Source organism: Ascaphus truei, chromosome 13, assembly GCF_040206685.1.
Source record: "Ascaphus truei isolate aAscTru1 chromosome 13, aAscTru1.hap1, whole genome shotgun sequence".
NCBI classification, from domain to species: Eukaryota; Metazoa; Chordata; class Amphibia; order Anura; family Ascaphidae; genus Ascaphus; species Ascaphus truei.
In genome coordinates this window covers 19,657,157-19,681,883 of record NC_134495.1, presented here as the reverse complement: position 1 = coordinate 19,681,883, position 24,727 = coordinate 19,657,157, and the positions used below count along the sequence as shown (strand labels likewise).

Sequence of the window (24,727 nt, the reverse complement as noted above, 5' to 3'; positions counted from 1 at the left end):
GGTGTGGCTGCTGCAGGAGCAGCCACATGACGCGACCAGTGTCAGGATGACGGAGGTGACGGCGGCTGCACCTCCCGCTCCAGCCGTGCTGGGCGCTCCGTGTAAAGGGACCCCGTAAAGACACTGTGAGGGTTTACACGTCCCTCTGCTTGTGTACCTGTTACATACCTCCTTACCCTCTGCCATTCTTCTCCCAGAGTACATCAAGATGGCCGATCACTACGTGCCAGTCCCCGGAGGTCCCAACAACAACAATTATGCCAACGTAGAGTTAATTGTTGATATCGCCAAGCGAATACCGGTCCAGGTAAAGACGTGACACACCCGCGAACTCTATTTAAACCAGTTTGGTGTTTTTAACCTTTTACTGCAGGGGTGGCCAACGCCAGTCTTCAAGGGCCACCAGCAGGTCAGGTTTTATGGATATCCCTGCTTCAGCACAGGTGACTCAGTCGACGACTGAGTGGTCATAAAGACTGAGCCACCTGTGCTGAAGCAGGGATATCCTTAAAACCTGACCTGTTGGTGGCCCTTGAGGACTGGAGTTGGCCACCGCTGTTCTACTGGGTCGTTGATGTGACCAATCGGTTGCCGTTTCCCACGGCCGTGCCTGTCCGTGCCCTTTGACCATCTTCCTCTTTGTTGTTCTAGGCTGTGTGGGCAGGATGGGGGCACGCCTCCGAAAATCCCAAACTTCCAGAGCTCCTGGAAAAGCAGAACATCGCTTTCATGGGTAATGTCTGGTCGCCGGCCGTCTCGGCTTCTCTCACACTACTTTGGGCTAGAAACCGGGGGGGCTGTAGTATGGGGAATATCTGTTGTTGTAATCGGGTGAATTTTAGATAATGAGTAACATAGGAGTATCAGGCATCAACGTTTTGGCCTCCCAGTGATGTCTTCCTCAGGGCTTAACAACAACTCAAACATTAAAGGAGGTTGTTCATGTTTTAAAGTTATTCATCCGAGGAAGGCTTCTTTGAGTGGCCGTAACGTTGTCTTAGGCAATTTCTGTATACAAATGATTATACTAAATAGATCAGAGATGGGAGCGGTGCCTGATGCTTGTGTCACTCACAGGCTGGGCATGGAGCTTTTTGTAAGATCCCTGCATCAGGAGTACTGTACCTCTGTTTTTAAAGCAGCAGTTCCCCTTACTCCTTTTATTTTTTCAGACCCCCCCCCCCACCCTTTTTTTTACCAGGATGGTAAATTGGGGCACCTCAGAGTTGAAACACACTTGTTTCAGCTCTGTGGTTTCTGAGATAAGTACCTCCCGGGGAAACAAAATGGCGGTTTCAAATCTCCTGCGTTACGCAGGCCAACAAACAGGCAGTCTATTGACCTGCGTGACACTGCGTATTTAAATTCCAGTAAGTATCTCAGGAGCCAGGGGCTCCCTGACATAGAGGGGGTCGGCTCCGGGGACCCCCTGCTCCATCCTGGGGGAGGGGGAAACTTTGCTGCTTTAAATACCTTTTAAGTTCCTTTAGTTGTAAGGGCATTACTTAGACTTCCGTGTTTGGGGAAGTCAACGGTATATTTATTGAAGGAGTTAGTGGGGTGCAAAAAGAAAGGGGGATGGGGGTACAGTTATACATGACATGGTATAGCACATAGCCCATTACATTACATATATATAATATATCATAAGCAAAAGTCTGCCCATTTAAACAGTGGTGGGGGACAAAACAAGAGGGGGAGGGGACAACCCGCGGTTTGCTTAATACCCAGCAAAGGTGGCAGGAACAGTCACTGCCTCCTCCGTGGCCAAGAGAGATGTCATAACAAGGCCAGAGCAGTGTCAAACCCCGAGTGTTTGGGAATTGTAAGAAACCCTGACTAATCAGTGTCCATCTGCAATAAGCATGTATATACACATAATATATAATATATACACGGTATCTTCCCTGTTCAATGGCATCAATGTGCTGTTGACGATGAAATGCATCTTTATTATTATTATTTTTTGAATAATAATGGTACTTTGACGTGATAAACGCTTCTAATAACTGCACGTGCCACGTTTCCCCTGCGTGTAGGGCCTCCCAGCCGGCCCATGTGGGCATTAGGGGACAAAGTGGCTTCTACAATCGTGGCCCAGACGGTGGGAATCCCGACGCTGTCCTGGAGTGGAGAAGGTAAGAGGGAGGTTTGCAAGGACTCGGCCTCCCACCTCACCCACATGTAGGGGTTCAGTCTGTATCTGCTGACGGGGACGGTCGGGTTTTCGGCCCAAATTCCCCATTGGGGGTCAGCAGGGAGAATAAGCGGCGTTTTTGGGGGTTTTTTGGTGCCCGAGGCCCAGGGCGATAACGTGACTTGTCCAAGGTCACATGACACAGGGAATTGAACCAGTTTCCCCTGATCCACACTCTGTCATTGTTATCAGGGTCCGTGTCCTTACGCACTGAGCCGCTCCTTCTCCTTGTACGCAAATGGATGTATTGCAGCCTGTGTGGAGGCAAAGTATTAAAACAAAAAACACATACATTGGGAAAAACCATTTACCCCCAGTTTCTCCCCTGCGGTCGTGATGATAAATATTTCTGCGACGTGCTCTAATTTGTGATTTTTAGGTCTGAAGCTGGAATTGAACTCGGATAACGGGCAGCAGCAAAGCATCACTCACGTCCCCCTGGAGGTGTATGAACGGGGCTGTGTGAAGGACGTGGACAAAGGGTTAGAGGTAACGGCCCCGAAAATGTCTCTTCTCGGAACATTATAATGGTTTTGTGGCAATGCTCGTGTCCACACCGCGTACGATGCAGGGGAAACCGCTGTGTACAAAAACACCGCGCACACATAAGAGTCGGGTTAAGGGATCAAGGCACGCGCGCGAAGCATACATAGTGTAAATATGTTGTGATATGTCACACAAAACACAGTTAGACCTGGAACATGCAATAGGAATGCAGACACAAACTGCAATATATGGGTCCTCCAGCTATAATAATAGTTTTGTCTTGTATAGCGCTGTGTTGTATATAGAATATTTGCAGGCCCCAGTCCTTGCCACGAAGAGCTTACAATCTATTTTTTGGTGCCTGAGATCAAGTGACTTGTCCAAGGTCACAAGGAGGTGACACCGGGAATGGAACTGTGCTCCCCTGCTTCACACTCTGTCATTGAGTCCGTGTCTTTACTCACTGAGCCGCTCCTTCTGCTCAGGCTCCGTAGTGACAAGTCTCTCACAACTCAACAAGACAATCGGTGGAAATATCGGAAAACCAGCTGGGCACGCCAAAAAATACAGTTTCTTACAGCAAAATGAAAACAGCCATAATACCAACGTTTAGGTTCCGTAATCGGACCTTCATCAGGGCTAATATACATTATCATAACCCTGAATCCAATGGAAACGCTATATTCTGCGTTGCAACAGGATATGTTGTCTTATCTGAGGAACGCTAGCTCTTTATACACAATACTGGGGGGGGGGATAACTGAGCCAGTAATACAAAGAGACGTAGGGAATAGGAATGTGATGGGTGAGCAGAGAGGCAAGTTCATAATCGCCTGATCCAATCAGAGTTCTACGTGTATATGATGACCACACATGGGACACCTATTGGGATGTTTGATGACCAATCTTGGATTTATCCCTCTCATATCCAGGCCGCAGAAAGAATCGGGTACCCGGTGATGATCAAGGCATCGGAAGGAAGCGGGGGGAAAGGCATCCGGAAATCCGAGCAAGCGGAGGATTTCCCCAACCTCTTTAGACAAGTACGGCAGAGACACCGGGCAGGGGATTTTACAAGTGGGGTTGTAATAGGAAGGTTTTTATTTCAGAAGGAGTTTCTCTTAGCAGAGAGGAACCCCCTGTGTGGGACGTATCTACGCTGCTAGATCATTTAGTCACATTGTATCTTCCGCTCATCTGGGTAGAGTGGGATAAAGATCAAGGATTCTGCGCTCGTGCTGTCTGATGTGTAGTCACTCCCCGCGACTTTCGGTCATCTGGGTAGAGTGGGAAGTTATATGGGATTCCTGGACCTTTTTGTACCATATCCCCAAAGTGGCTCCACCGAGATGTCCTATTCTACTTGTTTGTTTGTAAACATTCATAACGTCCATTTGCTTTTAAAAAAAAAAAGAACAAGAAAATGACGGACAATTTTCGGGGTGCACCTGCCTTTATCGAAAGCATAAGTCCCGGCTTTTTTTTAATCTTACCTGGACCGGAGGGTTCCCCGGAGTTCACTGGTTGTCCCTTGACATCTGGGGAACCCCTGGTTTTGGGAGCGACGAGCCTGGGGTGGAGTCGGCATCCACCAGGCGAACCCAGGAAAGGAATATGGCTGCCGGGGTCAAGGATCACTCCGGCGGCCAATAGAAAAGCTGTGACGTCATCAGGCGATAAGGTTGGGGTTTTCTATTGGTGACCTCGGCGACCATGTTTGGAAATTTATGTCTGCGCCAAAGCCGGCGTAAAAATATAAGTCTCCTGAACCGTGGGGTCCTTTGATGTCAGGAAACCACTGATGAGCTCTAAGGGGGCACCACGGATCCGGTAACAAAACCAGCCGGGACTGCTGCATTAACTCTTATTGACCAGTTAGGGGTTCCTGTGAAGATGACCTCTTTCCTCCTTTTTAACCAGGTACAGGCAGAGACCCCCGGATCGCCCATCTTTGTAATGAAACTAGCGCAGCACGCCCGGCACTTGGAGGTCCAGATCCTAGCGGATCAGTACGGCAATGCGATTTCTCTCTTCGGGCGCGACTGCTCCATACAGCGGCGGCATCAGAAGATCATCGAAGAGGCTCCAGCCACCGTAGCTGCGCCGTCTGTGTTTGAATACATGGAGCAGGTGGGCTTACCCGTTATGCGATGGCTTTGAATGTTTGTATACCCGCAGGGCACGAAATAGCAACGTGCCATGTGCCAGAGGCTGGCTAGTGGTGGTCACTCCTGGGCCAAGCTGAGTTAGGCCAGTAATATAGTGGGCGCACGCGTGCTATGTGCCAGAGGCCGGCTAGTGGTGGTCACACCTGGTCCAAGCTGAGTTAGGCCAGTAATATAGTGGGCGCGCGCGTGCTATGTGCCAGAGGCCGGCTAGTGGTGGTCACACCTGGGCCAAGCTCACTTAGGCCAGTAATATAGTGGACGCGCGCGTGCTATGTGCCAGATTCCGGCTAGTGGTGGTCACACCTGGGCCAAGCTGAGTTAGAATTAAGGGAATAACTGGAGGGTTGGGAGGGGGGTGGTGATATTTTTGGGTAGAGGAGATCTGTCAAGGGAATAAAAGGGGAGGGGGAGGTACTTTGCCTCTCTAGGTCTTACAATGAGAGAGATTAGGAAAAGATCTTCCAAACACGCCAAAGCCTCTGGTACCGAGAGAGAAAAAACTATGAAAAATATTTGTATGACATCTTTGTGCGGTGTGGGGTTCAGAGCCATGTTCCCTAAGCAGTGCTACATGCAAGACATCTCCCGGTAGCAGAAGACCCCTTACAGCCCTTTCAAGTGAATGAGTCGTAAGGTGTCTTCAGTGCCAAAAGGTGTCTTATGCAGTAGCACCTCTTAGTAAAAATGGGCCTGAACCTTTTAAAACCACAATCAGTCCAGTCTTATCCTTAGGAGCCGCCTGCTTTAGCAAACTGACCATAGCTCGGCCTTAGTCATTGAGAATCTTTGGTAATAACTTGATTCAACGGTACTCTGTCTGACGAATTGTTTATTCCAGTGCCCGGCTGTCCCAACAGCAGCTTTCAATGTGTCACTTTGTTTGCCCTATACTGTCCGCAGTGCGCAGTGCGTATGGCTAAGATGGTGGGCTATGTGAGCGCGGGCACCGTGGAATACCTGTACAGCGATGATGGAAGCTTCCATTTCCTGGAGCTCAACCCCCGCCTCCAGGTGGAACATCCCTGCACAGAAATGATCTGTGACGTCAACCTGCCTGCTGCCCAGCTACAGGTACCAGAAGCTGATTGGCCGAATGCTCCTGCGGAATTCTGGGAAACATTTGTGCAGTATATTGGTTGCTTGCGACGCGTACTCCCGCAGTACATGGTACAGATGTAGCGAGACTTGCTGTTTGCCGAGTCGGCTTTTTGCTTTTCCAGCCGCGGCCCCCGGAGACTGTGTCTGCCGCGGTCACGCTGCAGGGGGGGTGGGGGGTGGGAGGTCCATGCCCCCGAATTGAACCCCCCCCCACAGCCTTTATCTTCTGGTGCCTCTCTTCCTACATCTGTATACTTGGCTGAAGCTTCTTCTACGAAGAGCTGAGAACATCACTAGGGATCTAAAACTGTTCTAGACTTTGATCCCCACCGGCTCGTCATAATACACGTGACACTTCCTGATATTTAACTATAGTCAAAGCTGCACTATAGGGAACAACACTCCTGTTAGTTATTAATGGGAGTTAGTGGACAACTGGAGCATCCAACAGACATAATTAACCTTCCAGGAATGTCCCGATTTAACCGCTTCGCTGCCTGAGGGTCCCACAATGCATTGCAATCGCCTTCCCTAGAAAGATTCGAGCCCCTTAAAGGAACTGTCTGACCTATTCGTACCGTGTGACAAATGAATGTGTTCTGCTTGAATTCAGTGTTCCCGGCAAAAAGCAAATCGGCGTCTTCCTGTATGTTTTAGCAGTTTGACTGATGGCGACCTTGTACATACAGGAACAGAGCGCAGATAACAATTTTAAGAGCGGTTCGATCGTTCAAAAGATATTAGATGCAGATCTTAAAATCCCGCTAAAAGATGAAAACCTTATTTTCAAATACTTGTCCAAAGGTTTTTAGAAAATTATATTTTTTATTTTGTCCGTCAATCAGTTCGTTGAACTTATTCAGCATTCCACTATCCATCACTTTCATGCACAGAGGGCCGGATCCTTTGAAAATTGATGGCTGTGTTTATTTTTTCAACTTGGCTCAAGATGTCTTCATGGAATAAAGGTCGAACAGAACCCTAAAAGGAATCAGGATCTGACCTGCTTATGTTATGGCTTCAGTGAATCATAATGTCTATTACTGCAGGTTGTCCCTGATTTAAAGACGCATTTCCCTTTAGAATTATATATATATATATATATATTTATATTTATTTATTTATTTCCCCCCTCTCGTAGGTGGCAGGAGGTCTCTGCCGCTGACTGTGTTAATTGTAGCTCTGGGGACCCCTTGCCCCCCCCGAGATTCATACCTCTAGAGCAGGGGTGCGCAAACCTTTCCCCGTGCGCACTTCTGCCTGCTCTCCTCGGCGCCTCGTGCCCCCCCCCCTCCTCCTGCTCGACCCCAGCTTCAAATGAATCACGGGGTCATGACTTCACATCACCATGGTAACGTGACATCATGTGACGCTGGGTTACCAGGACCACGTCTCACTGGAAGGCAAGGTAAGTGTGTTTTATAGAGGCCTCGCGCGGTCCCCCGGCATTTAATTTAAATGCCTGGGGGGAGAGCACGGGACCCCTATAACTGCTGCGCCCCGCAAATCTAGCGCCCCCCAGTTTGCGCACCGCTGCTCTAGAGTCGATGCTGGTACCTAATGCAGATTTAGAGGTCCCGTGTCACGCTGGCCAATGGGAAACTGCAAGCGATGACGTCGTGGCTACCTTACAACCGCCATATTGTGTCTAGCTGCTACCAGCACCCCCTTCAGAAGTATGTGTCTCAGGAAGCAGGGGGTCCCCGAAGCTGAAATGAATACGGTTCAGCTCCTGAGACCCCCCCCCTGCTTCTCAGCTAGGATAAAAAATTAAATAAACATCCGCCATCTTGTTTCGGTCAGTGCCTGGCCACCACCAAACCTTACTTCTGTACCCTTACAGATCGCCATGGGCGTTCCCCTGCACAGAATTAAGGACATACGTGTGCTGTATGGAGAGACCCCCTGGGGAGACTTCCCCATATATTTTGAAGACCCAGTGAACGCTCCAAACCCCAGAGGTCATGTTATCGCTGCTAGGATAACCAGTGAGAACCCAGACGAGGTAGGAATTTGGCATACTTAACCCTTTCACTTAAATCTTATCTTAACAGCAATTCCCCCTACTAGGGTTTTTCTTTTCTTTTTTTTGACCCCCCTGCTGAATTCTTATAATTTAGGTTTTGTGCCATATCTAGTAAGCAGTACTATTACATATAACATATGACCACTTCTGGGACAATTCATTTCAGCGAGCAATACTGTAAGAGGTCTTCTGGCACTAGTAACGTGTGTTATAGAATAGCAGCACTTCGTTATCAGTGGCCACTGTCTTCTCTGTTCACGTCTTCATTTTTATCCTCCAGGGATTTAAACCCAGCTCCGGGACGGTCCAAGAGCTGAATTTTCGGAGCAGCAAGAACGTGTGGGGATACTTCAGCGTGGCGGCTGCCGGCGGCCTACACGAATTCGCCGACTCACAGTTCGGACACTGCTTCTCCTGGGGAGAAAACCGTGAAGAGGCCATCTCGTTAGTACTGTGCTTTAGCCGGGATGGTTGCTGTCACAGCCATACTTGGTCACTTGACACTGGAGGGGCAGGGTTGTCACCGATATATGTTAAAATATTGTACAAGACGAGTCTCCCATAAGGAGAGCAATATCACATTGTTTTGGGAGGCCAGGGAAAGGGAATGAGGGAATGGAGGAGCGTTGGAAGATTAATAGAGGAAAAGAGGCCAATTTTGGGGGGGTTTTGCTCATGTGGAGAACAACATTTCTCATTCATGAGAATACCGTCGGACTTTATTTTTTACAATCTATTTTGTACCCCATTAAAATGTAATTGTGACCAGAACCCACACGAGGCCCTGACTGCTTATATGGTTATAGGATCAGCGGCCCAGCCTTATATGCAATAGAAGGAGGTTTTCCTATGAACTTGTAATGGAAGGGTCTCTTCCTCCAGTTGAATGGGGGAGCAGGGTAACCATTTGCCTCTCTGTGTTTTTCATTGTTTTCAATACATTGGAGATGAACAGAAGTGAGGAAGAGAAGGGAGCAAGTCGTCTTATTGGCTCTGTACCCCTGACCTGTCTAAAATGGGTTAATAGTGGTAGGAAGAACATGTAGCTACCACGGTGTCAGTCATGTGTCCCTATATCCTTTGAGAGATGGTAACCCTACTGTATCTCTCACTCAAGTGAGCGAGGTGTGCGACTTTGATGCTGCTAGTGCACACCATGCCCAGGAATTACACTACAACAGCAGTGAGGTCCAAATACGTTTTGTTATCCTATTAGTCTTTCTAGGCAGTGAATGTACGTAGAGTTTAAACTGTGCATGTATCTGTATTGTAGGAATATGGTTGTGGCTCTTAAAGAGCTATCTATTCGGGGAGATTTCAGGACAACCGTGGAATACCTCATCAAACTGCTGGAGACCGAGAGCTTCCAGAACAACGATATCGATACTGGGTGGCTGGATCACCTGATTGCAGAGAAAGTCCAGGTAAGGAGTTGGGAAAAGGATGAGCAGTTCTGGGCCCACACTCGTATAGTGATTGGTTTCAGTTTGCCCTAACAAACTCAAGGGGTCCTGTGCAGTCTAAGACAGTATTGGGGTCAAGATTATTTTATTATGTCATTTGGGGTCTGGTACAGTGCGGACTTATGTGTCCTTTTTGCCTTTGACAGTTATGGGGTTCAGTGATTGGGGTAACAAGATAAGAACCTCTTTGTGTTTATAGGTGGGGTCGGTAAGATAATGGGGTTTGTTGACTGGTGGGAGGATGGGACCCAGAAAAGCAATTACTTGAGATAAGGGGACTCTTAAGGGGTTCTACTCAACAATGTCCTACTTCAACAATGTCCTACTTCAACAATGTCCTACTTCAACAATGTCCTACTGCCAATTTGGCACATTAACTTGAATGGAAGTTTCCGGACCTTCGTGCCTGGGTGGTACTGACGCACTTTGTAGCAGATCTCCCTTATAGTTTTTGTTCTTTTTTTGTTGCTCTTAGGCTGAGAAACCCGACACCCTGCTCGGAGTGGTCTGTGGAGCCTTAAACGTGGCAGACGCCTTGTTCCGGACCTGCATGAACGACTTCCTTCACTCTCTTGAAAGGTACTTTCTTCCTCACTTCCCTCTATCTGAGCGCAGTGCCCAGCTCTAGATACAGCAGGGGAGATTTTCCTCTCCTTAAGCTTTCTCTGTCTGCATTATAGGCTGAACCACAGCACTCTCGACTCCCAGAATCCCCCCCACCCCCCTCCCGATTTTGACACGTTTAGAATGTTTTACTTTTGCCAGTACTAGTGTCAACCAATCAGAAGCTGCAATGTCACCACTTTCTATTGGCAGCCAGAGTGAGGCTGACCCCAGTGGCCACATGGCTAGTTCTGGACACAAATTCCTGTAAGGGAATTAAAAATGATGCGTATCAGGAACAGGGGTTCCCATAGCTTGGCGTGTGCCGCAGTTGGCTCTCGAGGGCCCCTGGTTTCAAATAAGGTGCATGCATACATACATACATACATCTACATGCATACAGACATACATACATACATCTACATGCATACAGACATACATACATACATCTACAAAACAAACTATCAGCATGGATTGCCTTATCTTTGAAGAGGTCCATTTCTCACGGCCATGTTAATGCTCCTGTCTTCCTTTCAGGGGCCAGGTGCTTCCTGCAGCCACCCTGCTGAACATCGTAGATGTGGACCTGATCTATGAGGGAGTGAAATACACACTGAAGGTACAGACACATTAGGCCTCACTGTCTCCGGTCCTCCCTGGGCTGATATATTAGGATTATACTGCTCCAGCATCTCCATGGTGGCCTATAGAAACACTTGAGCTACAGTGGGATAATTTGTATTGGACAAATGGTGTCACACTCTACATCTGTGTACTCCGGCTTGGGGATTCTGAAACGGTCGCAATAACACTTTGTGAGCTTCTCGGGCTAGAGGCAATCCAAGCTGACGTTTTTTGTTGTTGTTACAATTTTAATATAGGCTTGAAGCAGGGTGTCTTCGGGAGCTGAACCCCATTGATTTCAGCTCAAGCCGCTCCGCTAGCAGGGTTCACGTAATAGCGAAGTTTCAAAGCTCCCGCGCGCTATGGGCCAATAGGAAGCCGTGACATCATCGGATTCGGCTTCCCATTGGACCACGTGACGCGGGAGCTTTAAACTTTGCCGAGGTCCCGGCACCCCCTTTTGGAGGTCTGTATCTCGGGAAGCAGGGGGTCCCCAGAGCTGAAATGAAGCGCTGTAACCCTGAGACGCCATGTTGCCATTCCCCACACGAGCCAGCTCACACATGAACCTTTTTGATGCTCTCCGGACCTGCATGCCATCAGGCGGCAGCGGCTGATCGCAGGCACTTTGTATGGAGGGCATCAAGGGAGAGGGATCCGAGATACGAAATCGCTCCATCATGTGATCTTAATGGCAGAACGTCCCCGGCACTAAATATTTTGGCACTGGAAGGAGTAAAGTTTGAATGCACTTCCCGCACCGGTCAATGCGTTCCTTGATTTGCGTGCTTTTCTGGTGCAGGTGGCACGGCAGTCTCCGACTACCTACGTGATCATCATGAATAACTCTCACATAGAGATAGATGTCCATCGGCTGAGCGACGGGGGGCTCCTGCTCTCTCACGAGGGGAACAGCTACACCACCTACATGAAGGAAGAGGTTGACCGGTAAGTCACTCGCTACCCAGAATGGGAAGGAGTGCGGCCTGTACTCCATTTTGGAGTGAAACTGCTTTAAAAATAAATGAATTGGTTAACCCTTTGGAAGCATGTGGGTCTTGCAATGCATTGCTTAATGTCATAAATAAAAGAAGAGAGAACGTTACAGAATCTCTATTTATTTATTTTTATTGGAAATAAAGAAAACCCAACCTATTTGAGTTGACATTTAAATGAGTGCTTCACTGGGCGTTGGTGGTAGAAGTGGGATTAAGAACCTGCGTTTCACCCACTCCACAGTTACCGGATCACCATCGGCAATAAGACCTGCGTTTTCGAGAAAGAGAGAGACCCCACCATACTGCGATCCCCCACCACCGGCAAACTGCTTCACTACATGGTGGAAGACGGGTCCCATGTCAGCGCCGGGCAGTGCTTTGCCGAAATGGAGGTACGGTTTTTCTCCTATGCCAGATATAACGGTTGCGGGTCATTATCCCCTGTTAAAGCAGCAATCCCCTTTAAACAAGATGGGGAAATCCCCTGTAGCTGAACCGCGATGCAGCTCCTGGAACCCCCCCTCCCCCAGTACTGGTGTCGCCCTATCGGAAGCTGCCATGTCATCTCACAGTGATGTCACGGCTTTCTATTGACCTCCAGAGTAAGGCGTACCCAGTGGCCATGTAGTTTTTTTTCCCGGACAAGAAATCTTGGAAGGGACATTTCATGTTAAAATGATCAGGAGCCGGGGGTTTCCCTTAGCTTGGAGTGTTGTGGTCCAGCCACGGAGGACTTCTTGTTTCAAATAATGTTACTATATATATATATATTCAAGCAGGCAGCATGGATGGCTAGCATAAGGGTCCTATAAAAGAGATCTTTTATATGTATTAGTGTGTACGTAGCTTTTGAAATGCTATGAATCAGAAACCTGCATATAAATTGGTTGAAGACATTAGACTGGAGACAGAGAATCTTAGATCATTCACATGCCGCTATGCAATGCAGTGCTTGGTGTGAGGGGAATCCGCACACAGCTCAATGTTGGCCACACGGAGCCTGAGCGTGATTACAATGTAATGAAGCTCTGCACACAGGTCATGAAGATGGTTTTGACACTGATGGTGCAGGAGTCCGGTCTGATCTGTTATGTGAAGCGTCCCGGAGCAGTGCTGGAGTCTGGCTGCATTGTGGCGCGGCTCCAGTTAGATGATCCCTCCAAGATCCACCAGGTGACTATGTAGAAGAGCACAGCAATGTCATTACAAAGTCTTTTATAGGAATACCCATCAGTAACATGCACGAGAAGGTATTCGTTCCAGTAAGCTTGTTCTTCCCACTTACACAGGGACACCGTAAATATGGGCTCTGGCGTATTTTGCCTAAGTGGTGCTATTCCATAAGAGACATTCCAGATCCGGCAGACACTTCATGGCCCATTCCTTTGAAAAGGCTAGCAATTGAAGATGTCTTATGGAATAACACCCAATGTGTCCTTCCCACTGCCGATGGGACCTGGGTCCATTAAAGTATGTGCCTACAACTGCAGGGTGACGTAATGCAGTCTGTCCTGTCCCATTGTTGTTGACATAGGAACATAGAGATACAAGACACCAAGGCTTTTGTTGAGTTTGTCTCTCCCATTAGACCATGACCTCTGGATTAAACTACAGGAAGGGACCATTCTTCCACGATAAGATAATGACCATTCCATGTGCACAATAAACAAAGTGGTACCCTAGACTGAGCCCCTGCACTGTGGTCGAGTAGCATGTTGACGCTGCTGTAGTGAGTGACGCCCGGTAGGTTGCAGAACTCCAACCCTGACGTTGGCTGTCCCCTCCCTATCTGTGCACAGGCGGAGCTGTACACTGGGGGGCTCCTTCCCCAGCAGACCCTTCCTATCACGGGAGAGAAGCTACACCAGGTGTTCCACAGTGTGCTGGACAACCTAATCAACGTGATGAATGGGTACTGCCTTCCCGAGCCCTACTTCACTGCCAAGGTACCAGAGAACCAGCCTGCTCTGCTGCTTCTCTATTGTGTTTGAGTATTTATATAGAATTCATAGTATGTATGTATGTATGTATGTATGTATGTATATAGCAGCATCAGTGTACTCGGCGCTTTACAAACAATACATAACACAGTACAGGGAATTATTATACAATAAGTGCAACAAAGTCAGACAATAGGAAAGGAAATCCCTGACCCGGAGAGCTTACAATCTAAGTGGCATGTTGGGAGAGTTACAGAGACAGCAGGTGAGGGAATAAGTGCAGTAGATGGCAGGGCTTGGCCACAGTGGGTGGTTGGAGTGACTGGGTGTGGGACAGTAGCCATGAGTCCAGGCTATTAAAATACTTCATTTAAGAGGTGAGATTTTAAGGTTTGTTTTAAAGGTGGGGAGAGAGGGTGCTTGGTGTATACGGAGTGTGAGGGAGTTCTACAGGAAAGGGGCAGTGAGGGAAAATTGTTTAAGGTGAGAGCAGTAGAGGTGAAAGGGTGGATTGGAGACGAGCAGGGGCATATCGAGAGATCAAAGCTGATCTGTAGGAAGGAGCAGATGAGTGCAGAGCCTTTGAATGCGGGGAACATTGCTAACTAGTAGCTTTTAAGTATAAGGGAGAAGGAGAGGCTCAGTGAGTAAAGTCATTAATTCTGTAAACAATGATGCAGAGTTTGAATCAGGGGAGCCTGATTTAATTCCCGGTGTCACCTCCTTGTGACCTCGGGCATGTCACTTTATCTCCCTGTGCCTCAGGCACCAAAAACATAGAGTGTAAGCTCATCTGGGCAGGGCCTGCGCCTGTAAAAATTCCTATGTGCTGCGTACCATGCACTATACTGTAATTGTGAAGCATGTTTTGTCCTATTGGGAGAAAAGCGCTATATTAAATAAAGTAATTATGCCCCTCTATAAAGCATTAGTAAGACCACACCTTGAATATGGAGTCCAATTTTGGGCACCACTCCATAGAAAAGACATTATGGAACTAGAGAGAGTGCAGAGAAGAGCCACCAAATTAATAAAGGGGACGGATAATCTGATTTATGAGGACAGGCTAGTTAAATTTAGATTTGTTTACATTAGAAAAGAGGCGTCTAAGAGGGGATATGGTAACTGTATACAAATATATTCGGAGACCGTACAAGGAGCTTTCAAAATAATTATTCATCCCAAGGGCAGTACAAAGGACTCGGGGTCATCCCTTTAGGTTGGAGGAAAGGAGATTTCACCAGCAGGAAAGGGTTCTTTACAGTAAGGACAGTTAACATGTGGAATTCATTACCCATGGAGACTGTGATGGCAGATACAATAGATATCTTAATAAAAAGGTTGGACATCTTTTTAGAAAGGAAAGGCATACAGGGATATACCAAATAAGTAAACATGAGAAGGATGTTGATTCAGGGATTCATCCGATTGCCAATTCTTGGAGTCAGCAAGGAATTTATTTTCTCCCTTTTGAGATATCATTAGATGATATGTCACTGGGGTTTTTTGTTTGCCTTCCTCTGGATCAATATACTGTAAGTACCGATATAGGATAAGGTATCTGTCGTCTAAATTTGACACAGGTTGAACTATGGATGGACATATTTCTTTTCTCAACCTCATCTACTATGTAGGTGAAAGAGTGGGTGGACACACTGATGAAGACCCTGCGGGACCCTTCCCTGCCTCTCCTGGAGCTGCAGGAGTTGATGACCAGCGTGTCTACCAGGATCCCGCACCCCGTGGAGAAGTCCATCCGCAAAGTGATGGCTCAGTACGCCAGCAACATCACCTCTGTTCTGTGCCAGTTTCCCAGCCAGCAGGTTGGTACGCAGACACCAGCTTCTGTTACTCCCGTCAATAGCCTGAGGCAGCAAGAGTACCAGGCACCTCTCTCCCAAGGTGCCACAGCCCACACTTCTTGTAGTACTCGCTGTACCGGAACAAAAGAGTAGTGGTGCACCTTATGCTGTCAGGGGGCTGATCCTGTGATAGATCCCGTTGTGTGAATAGATTCAATACTAGGAAGGCAGCGAGCACTCAAGAAGTTGAAGGAAAGGTTTCTTTTTTTAATTGACATATTCCTCCGACGCGTTTCGGACTGAAACGCGTAGGACGAATGTCAATTCAATAAAGAAACCTTTTCTTCAACTTCTTCTTTCCTTCTTCAGCGCAGCGTTTAATCTGTGAGTTCTGTGTCCTTTTTGTAATGTGCCCTTTGCATGTTCAGATTGCCAATATCCTGGACAGCCACGCAGCCACGTTGCTGAGGAAAGCAGACCGGGAAGTGTTTTTCATGAACACTCAGACCATCGTGCAGCTTGTTCAGAGGTGAGGCGCGGTGCTTTTGTACAGCGAGCGCATGTTCCGCATTCGTGGTGTCCTGCAATCATTCTTCAAAGTGCTGATAACCGCACCTTACATCGGGAGGGTCTTGAGGACTGGAGTTGAGAACCCCTAACGGGTCAAGTTTTCAGGATATCCCTGCTTCAGGACAGGTGGCTGTCTTTGACTGCACCACCTGTGCTGAAACTGGGATATCCTGAAAACCGGGCCCCGTGGGGGATGGATGGTCTTGAGGAGTGGCGGACCCCTGCCTTACATGATGACAAAGGGCTATAATGAATTCCTTGCAGAAAAACTTTTGGGGCCATATCTACTGAGAAGTGTTAGTCCTCAAGACCCCTTCCATGCTGGAAGACATTGTACAGCCCCATTCACTTGAATGTGTTAGACAGGGCCAGGTTTACTAAGCGGTGCTGGAAGGTGTGTTGTTGGGTATTGCTGCTTAGTAAACAGGGCCCTTTTAATTTTATTTGTGGTGCACGGAGACAAACAGACTTGTGTCACAAGAATCGGGCGCCGGCTCTCGAATGAAATGTTCCCACTTCATAGGGCAGTGTGGAGACTAAAGTAACGACTCTATTGTGAATGCGCCCCTTACCTTCCCCCCCCCCCCCCCCCCCCCCGGCTTGTATGTTGGCAAACAGTTTCTTCTAATTGTGTCTCTCAGGTACCGCAGTGGCATTCGTGGCTACATGAAGTCCATGGTGCTGGATTTGCTACGAAGATATTTGCAAGTAGAGATGCAGTTCCAGCATTGTGAGTCCGGCCTAACCAATCAGATCCCGTTATTTACAGTTCATGATGACTGGTACATGTCTTTGCGTCTCATATTGTATTCAAGAGTTGCTTAGGGCTGAGTCCCAACGACTCTTTTGAAACAGCAATGCAAGCTGGCGATTTTATTTAGCTTTTTTTTAACATAGGATTGAAACAGGGGGTGTTCTGAGACGAACCCCATTAATTGCAGCTTTGGGGACCCCTTGCTTCCGGAGATACTTACCTTTTTTGTAGGGGGTGCCGATAGCCGCTCCACTCGACTAGCAGGGTTCGCGTAATGGCGGCGTTTCGATGCTCCCGCCCACTGTAGGCCAATAGGAAACCGTGACATCATCAGGTACGCCTTCCTGTTGGCCCCGCGTGACGCGGGAGTGTGAAACTTTGCCACGATACCGGCATTCACTTCGGAAGTAAGTATCTCGGGAAGCAGGGGGTCCCCAAAGCTGAAATGAATGGGGTTCAGCTCTGAAGACCCACTGCTTCAATCCTATGTTAAAAAATAATTATTAACAAAGGAATTGCTCCTTTAAGTAGAGTCCTGAAAATGTAGGCAGATTCCAGACCCCCTTCCACTCCCCTCCCCCTCTCCCCTGACTCTCTCCCCCCCCCCTGTGTTCTAACTCCACTTAAGGAGATGGAGACTGGCAGAGAAATCGGGTTCATACTGAAAAACGCCATTAGCGATAGACCGTAGCATTGCCGAACTGTTGTAATAGGAGGGTTTGCATCGCTAGCACTGCAGTTGTAGTGTATAATATTTCTGGTTATACACAGTTCTTTCGAAGCTTCAACCCTTTTTTTTTTTTCCTACACCCCCTTTTCATGATGAGCAGGCTCCCCCTGTGTTTAAGTCCTGGATCCTCCCTATAGTTGATCATCAAACACTATAGTAGTATTAGTGCTTGTAGTAGTAGTAGTTGTAGTAGTATTTGTGGTTGTAGTAGTTGTAGTAGTATTAGTGGTTGTTGTAGTAGTATTCGTAGAGTTGTGTAATAATGGCTGCATCGGGGAATAATGTGGACTCTCCCCATGTATTTCTCTTCCCACGTTTAAGCTCACTATGATAAGTGTGTGATAAACCTCAGGGGACAGTACAAGCCAGACATGACCCCAGTGTTAGAGTGCATCTTTTCCCACGCCCAGGTGGCCAAGAAGAACATGCTGGTCACCATGCTAATTGTAAGTATAATGCACAAGCATTGTAAAGGCCTCTCTTTGTTTGGATGGTGTTTAAATATGAAATGCTGCTTTGCATGCACCTCCTCCCCTGTAATACAGGTGTCCCTCCTCTCCAACACAAGTTCCCAGGCCTTATTTTAACTGAGAAACATTTTATTAAATGTCTTTTTTTTAATTAAATCTCCGTGTGTTGACAATGGCTCTTTCGGTGTATTTTAGAAAGCATTTCAAATTGGTGGGAGATTAAAAAATGGCCACTCCCTTGTTTCGACGTCTGCCATAACCGTACTCGTAGCAGCCGTCTGATTTATCCCTTCAACCACCGCAAACCTTTTTCGAGATGAGTATGTGAATGATACAGTATTTCTTCTCCTGTAGGACCATCTGTGTGGGAGAGACCCAACCCTTACCGATGAGTTGATGACCATCCTAAATGAACTGACACAACTGAGCAAGACCGAGCACTCAAAGGTTGCCCTGAGGTCACGGCAGGTAGGAGAAATGGTCTGGGTTGCCTGTGTTGGCCATGAAATTATACACATTCCTTGTGGTCTTCGTTTCTGGACGAATATCACTCCGTTTACCTCCCCCGTCCTCCTAGTCTCAGCGGAATCCCCTCTTCAATAGCTGGTTTGCCTCTATTTTCAGGGGTCCCACCTTTTCGAGGTGAATTAGGTCAGACTTTCTCTGCCAAGTGGAGATCATACTTGTCAACACTTAGGGTAGTGTGTCCGAGCCTGAGTGCTGGCCCAGGAGACCTACAAAGGGGCCCAGAGTGATAGAGCGGACATACACACTGGGAGATACAGAAAGGGACATAGGAGGGGTTAGTTATAGGGTCAAACAGATTGATAGCGAGAGAATGACAGAGTCAAAATCAGTAACCTAAATAATGTCGCTGTGTGGAATCCTTATTCTTTTAAATGGTAATTGTACGTTTCCCAAACTCCAAACCTTGGTCATTCTGATCCGTGCAACTGATTTACACAATTGGGGTCCCAAAGATTGGGAACCACAGACATAGGAGTTGGTTCCAAAGAGTCTAATTTCTCACCAGACTCCAGGAGCCCATCTCCTTAATCCCATCGGAGTATTCCATAACCTAATGTGGGATTTTCTCCACACCTTCTGTGGTGTTGAATTCCTCCAAAATGATGAAGTAGTGGAAGTGCCAAACTAAATGGACCATATTTCCTACGTGGTGCTATACCACAAGATACCTTTTTGATACAGGAAAACACCTTCTGCCCCATCCACACGAATTGGTTATATGGTGTCTTCTGGTTATAGAAAGGGTTTTGTGCAAGTACTGGTACATCAATAGGACAGACATGGACTTCTTGTTTGCCCGAGAGGCCAGCAATGCATTAATTGACCCTCGACAGACAACCAAGATGATGCTTCTCTAGAATCTCCAGTTGGTGGTTGTCTCAAAGGGAGGCAGACGTGATGTTCACCAAGCGGCACTACAGCCTTAAGACGCCAATATTCACATTGATCTTTTTCCCCATAGGTTCTGATTGCTTCCCACCTCCCCTCTTATGAACTGAGGCACAATCAGGTGGAATCCATCTTCCTGTCTGCTATTGATCTCTACGGGCATCAGTTCTGCCCAGAAAACCTAAAGGTTAGACCTTATTCACATACAATAATAACTTGTCCTTGTCCAGTACTAATTTTGATGATTGAGATAAAGGGACTTGCCAAAGGTCACAATGAGAGTGGACAGAGGTAATTTGAACTGTGTTCACCCCCTTCAAACGAAGTGGCATTACTACTGAGCTACTCCTTCAGTCCAGGTTAAAGGTGTGTAAACGGACCAGGGCACATTACGTAGTACACAAGCACCCAGTGACGTCTATGTTCTGTTTCCCAGAAACTCATCCTGTCCGAAACTTCGATCTTTGACGTCCTTCCAAATTTCTTCTATCACATTAACCAAGTGGTCAGGATGGCAGCACTGGAGGTAAGGACTGGCTTGGTGGGGGTTTCCTAGGAGGTCGGTAATGATACCGCACACATACACTGGCCATGCGCGTTTATGTGTCATGCAAACTCCATGCTAAATTCTGGCATGGGATACGGTTCAGGAATTCATACTCCCGCTGCTAGGTTGCAGCGGGGTACACAACGCACGCATTGTATTGAACCAGCCGTGCAAGGGGAGGGGCTAATGCATAATTCCCCCTGCTGGAGCGCGCCTGGAGGCGCACGGGCCACGCACACGTCTGTAAGAGGAATTAAAAAAACTCCACCCACTACTCCTTGTCCATGTAATGATAATTGGCGCTAAATACAAAATGGAGGTGTGGATTTTGAAATAAAAATGGATCCAAGTAACTGCATATGAATAAAACTTTAGGACAAATTGTTTGTATTGTATTTTTTTTTATTATTTATATAGCTGTAGCAAGAGAAGTGTACATGGGTCTTAGGTTGTACTTTTGTTACCTTTTTGTATGAACCGCAGCACTCCCTGATTTGCCGAGATATAAAATGTTTTCACTTGTGCAACTGCTTGCATGGAAAAAACAAAGATGGCGATGGGACCACCCAATCGGAAGCCACCATGTCATCTCCTGATGATGTCACGGCTTTCTATTGGCCGCCAGAGTGAGGCTGACTCCAGTGGCCATATTGTTTCTCCCAGGCAAGAATTCTTGTGAGGGAATTGTGGAAAAAAAATCCGGGTCCCTGGAGCTTGAAGCGCTGCTGTTCGGCTCCGTGGGGGGGGGGGGGGGGGCCCTCGTTTCAACTAAGGAGAGAGAGAAATAACAAACAGCACTGATTGCTGCTTTAATGCATAACATTGAACAATGTAGTGGGGGTATTGGGAGACATAGACTTTTTAAGCTGTCAAATTTGGTCCTACATGGATGGACTGGTGCTTAAACCCTATGTCATTTGCCTTGAGGTGTATGTGAGGAGGGGGTACATTGCCTACGAACTAAACAGCTTGCAGCACCATCAGCTCCTGGACGGCACATGCGTGGTGGAATTCCAGTTCATGCTCCCCTCGTCTCATCCAAACAGGTAACCGACACCTCTTCTACTCCTGATTTTTGGCTTTTAGCTTAGGGCCTTGGTGGGGGGCAGTGTTCGCCAGTCAGAGCTGCTTCTCCCGATTTTTAAGGCTGCTTGAAGTCTGCATGGAAACCAGTTCTGTGCGTCCTGCTGTGGTGGGGCCAGTTGGAATAAGCTGCAAGAGTTGCCATGTGGACACTCTACTGCAGGCTTTCGGGCCTGTTTTGAAGGCAAATGCAAATAAAATGTAAAACTAGAAGGGGGAAAAAAAAAAAGCCGGGGGATCTGATTTGAAGAGTATAAGACTGATCTCCAAAGCCACGTTTTTTTTTTTGCGTAAACTGCGCCTTTCCTGACCACATCCCATAATGCAATCTTGTTATTGCCATGAGTAAGTAATTGGCGTCTTTAAGCTTCTCAAAAGGAACCAAGAGACCAGCGTGAAAATGATGGGGCCAGTGCCCTACAGATTTAATCGGTGGTTTGGGGCGTGTGTCCCAATCACAGTGCTCAATCCAAATCTGAACCTTTAGACAATAATAAGTATAAGTCCACATATCATGGTGACAGGAAACTGTATCAGCCAGCAAGTAGAGTAATGAGACCCAGTGCTATATGAATGCAGCAACAAAGACACTCAATGTAATGGCAGTAGTCCATGTGTCATAATGAAATAAAGGTTAACATACCATTGTTGTATGGGACTCGGCCATACCCAACCCTTATGCTGCAGCACTATTCCAGGTCATGCAGTATCCCTATGAGGGAGAAATATACTCACAGCAGGCTTGTTCCAATGTAGCGTGCAGCACGCTCAATATTCACATAGAAGTTGAAATCCAAAGATTCCTGCGGTGCACAGCAAATTAGGGTAGAGGACCAGCAAGGTGTAGTTAAAAATATCCTTTATTGAAGCAGCATGGTACAGGGGACACACACTCTGACGCGTTTCGGACTGGTATAGTCCTTAGTCATAGAGCTGATCCGCACCTACAGATTTAACCCTGCGCCGCCTGGCTATTTCCAATTGAAAGGGAGTGTACTAAAAAGGACCCCAAAACGTTAACGCTTTGAACATGCCGTTGCCGACGGTTGGCTTCAGTGCAGGAAGGGACTGCAGCGTTAACTGGAAATCATAGCTCTATAAATGAGTATTTCTGCTTGGCAATGTAACGATAACGCAGAGTTAATGATGAGTTTCCTTGTAACACTCTTCACGATTTAATTACAGAGAGATCAGCCCAACCCTGAGCAGGTACGAGTGCAGAATTCTTCTATATTCCCCCCCAGTGTAACCTCTTCCAATGTCGCTGGCATTTGTGCTTGTAGCTGCTGCTTTTCCGCACTCGTTGGGCAGACCACAGCTGAGGGCATTGCGAGCGCGTTCCCTTCGTGCACTTGCGTCCTTGTTGTTGCCCATTGGAGAGCAAGTTATGGGGTCTTTGCTCTGTAACTTGCAACTAGTGTTGGCCCCTTCACTGCCAGAAGAGCCTGCCATGCATCGTGGGCGCTGGAAGCGATGGGGTTAAGCAGATGGTAGCCACACAGTGTCCAACAACGTTTTGAAGGTGGCGCTTAACCCTTTGCTGCAAGGAGGGTACTACTTGACAATCTGTTACTGGCCATTCTGGCAGTGAAGGTGTTAAAGGACCAATCCACACCTTGTCCCCCTTTTTGTTTCTATAGGTGGGGTGGTCTCCGGTGTGGAACTGCATTGATTTCAGCTTCGGGGACCCCCTGGCTCCCCAGACACTTAACGGGAAAGTTACAGGTTACTTCCTGGTATTTAAAACCCCGCGTCCCAATAGGGAGCTGCGATGGATGATGTCGCAGCTCCCTATTGGCCCGCGTAATGCGGGAGAACAAAACCAACATTTTGTTTTCCCTGCAGGGGACAGTACCAGCGCTACCTTTTACAGGGATGTACCTCGGGACCCAAATCTCAAATTAACACTCTTCAGACCCCCCTGCTTACTGAGAGTGCTGGTTCTGGCAGCGTCACTGCCTGCCACCCATTCACTAGTAGGGAAGACACTGCCATTGACTAGGAGTTTAGTTTGGGCTAGTTTAAATCTTGTTCTCAGTAAAGAGGAGGAAGTGAAGCTGCCGTATACACTAGAGCCAGTAAAGATAAGGGGAGGTGGGGAGGGGGGTCACTGGCTGTACAAACTCTTGCTGATCACACAGGGACATCTCACACAAGGGAGCAGCCAGAAGCAATCACCCCCTCCCAGGTCTCACTAGCACACACATTAAATATACGCATAGGTGTCAGGTTTGGGTAAAATCGGTATCAATCACCCACATGTGACCCCTTAATCAGGTCACTGGAATTAGCTCACTTTGGTCCTAAGCGGAATTGCCCCTTTAAGGTTTCAAACTCGAGGTCTGATTTCTTTCCAGACTACAATACAAATCCTATATTTGAACGAGATTCAGGGTATAGGAATAGGACGGTGTCTCTAGGAGATGCCAGTGCGGATATGCTTGCCCTGATCTAATCTTCTGTACTTGGCAATGCTTCATTAATCCCTCTTTATTTTCTATAATGTTGTCTTCAGCCATCATTAGTCAGATAAAATATACCTTTAATGCTTCGTCCTTCACATAAATGCGTTGCTTGTATTCTCGTTCACTGACAACGTAGAAAGTAAGGTAGCAAATATCTTAGTTCACAAGCGCTATGTACATTAATGGCGCTATATAACTAAAGACATACATACATACATACATACATTACCGTTTGCCTGTCATTACCCAGAATCCTTTTCTGCAGCCAATTGTAGAACATGTGACTATGGGTTGCATAAAGCCGGTTGAGACAACCTGGGGAAGCCATGCAGATCCCCTCGTGGGGCATTTGTCGTTGCCAAACTTTAGCAGATCTGCTGTCTCTAATCAGTATGCTTTGAATTTGTCTTCCACTTAGGAAGATTTTAGCTCCATTCAGAAGAGCAGAGCACAAGGGGAAGATGGCTTCACAGCCTACTTTATAGTGTACTAGCTGAGAGCCCCGGCGTTGCCCGGGATGTTTGTGGTGTGGGTGTGGCATTTGGGTGGGGAGTGGTCCACGCGGCCCATGTGCGGTGGTACTGCTGCTGTGGCTGTACTGATGGTGATTGTATCGGTGTGCTGATTTGGGAGGGTTTGGTGCTGATGTGGGGGTGCGGATGTGGGTGTGCCGATGGGGGAGGTGCGAAGGTGCCAATGTGTGGGTGCTGATGGTGTTGATGGGGGCTGGGAATGGTGGGGAGCCGAGAATGCCAGTGTGCTGGGGGGGCATGGGATACCGGTGTGCTGATGTGGTGGTGCTGGGGATAGTGTGTGTGTGTATACATGTTTGTGTGTGTGTATGTGTACGTGTGTGTGTGTATACACGTGTGTGTGTATGTGTATACACGTGTGTGTGTATACACGTATGTGTGTGTATACACATGTGTGTGTGTGTATACACGTGTGTGTGTGTATACATGTTTGTGTGTGTATGTGTACGTATGTGTGTGTATACACGTGTGTGTGTATGTGTATACACGTGTGTGTGTATACACGTATGTGTGTGTGTATACACGTGTGTGTGTGTATACACGTGTGTGTGTGTGTATACATGTTTGTGTGTATACATTGTATGTGTGTGTGTGTATACATGTGTGTGTGTGTATGTGTACGTGTGTGTGTATACACGTGTGTGTGTATGTGTATACACGTGTGTGTGTATACACGTATGTGTGTGTATACACATGTGTGTGTATACACGTGTGTGTATACACGTGTGTGTGTGTATACACGTGTGTGTGTATA

General features: G+C 47.4%; 1 protein-coding gene across 3 annotated transcripts in view; it reads left to right on the top strand.

The window, feature by feature from the left end:
- ACACB (acetyl-CoA carboxylase beta) overlaps nt 1–24,727 on the top strand; it is an 83,853-nt gene that overhangs the window by 28,867 nt on the left and 30,259 nt on the right. For 2 of the 3 annotated variants that reach the window (XM_075568781.1, XM_075568784.1), the window contains 25 exons: nt 198–307; nt 652–733; nt 2,040–2,138; nt 2,577–2,686; nt 3,616–3,726; nt 4,604–4,813; nt 5,752–5,922; nt 7,793–7,954; nt 8,256–8,419; nt 9,249–9,399; nt 9,914–10,017; nt 10,579–10,660; nt 11,468–11,613; nt 11,905–12,055; nt 12,702–12,836; nt 13,463–13,609; nt 15,238–15,426; nt 15,834–15,934; nt 16,617–16,705; nt 17,781–17,905; nt 18,284–18,397; nt 19,419–19,532; nt 19,782–19,871; nt 20,820–20,938; nt 22,161–22,184. In XM_075568781.1, coding sequence (XP_075424896.1) covers nt 198–307; nt 652–733; nt 2,040–2,138; nt 2,577–2,686; nt 3,616–3,726; nt 4,604–4,813; nt 5,752–5,922; nt 7,793–7,954; nt 8,256–8,419; nt 9,249–9,399; nt 9,914–10,017; nt 10,579–10,660; nt 11,468–11,613; nt 11,905–12,055; nt 12,702–12,836; nt 13,463–13,609; nt 15,238–15,426; nt 15,834–15,934; nt 16,617–16,705; nt 17,781–17,905; nt 18,284–18,397; nt 19,419–19,532; nt 19,782–19,871; nt 20,820–20,938; nt 22,161–22,184 — 3,100 coding nt within the window. The remainder of the gene's footprint in view (nt 1–197; nt 308–651; nt 734–2,039; nt 2,139–2,576; nt 2,687–3,615; nt 3,727–4,603; nt 4,814–5,751; nt 5,923–7,792; nt 7,955–8,255; nt 8,420–9,248; nt 9,400–9,913; nt 10,018–10,578; nt 10,661–11,467; nt 11,614–11,904; nt 12,056–12,701; nt 12,837–13,462; nt 13,610–15,237; nt 15,427–15,833; nt 15,935–16,616; nt 16,706–17,780; nt 17,906–18,283; nt 18,398–19,418; nt 19,533–19,781; nt 19,872–20,819; nt 20,939–22,160; nt 22,185–24,727) is intronic. The other variant, XM_075568783.1, reaches the window with a different exon arrangement.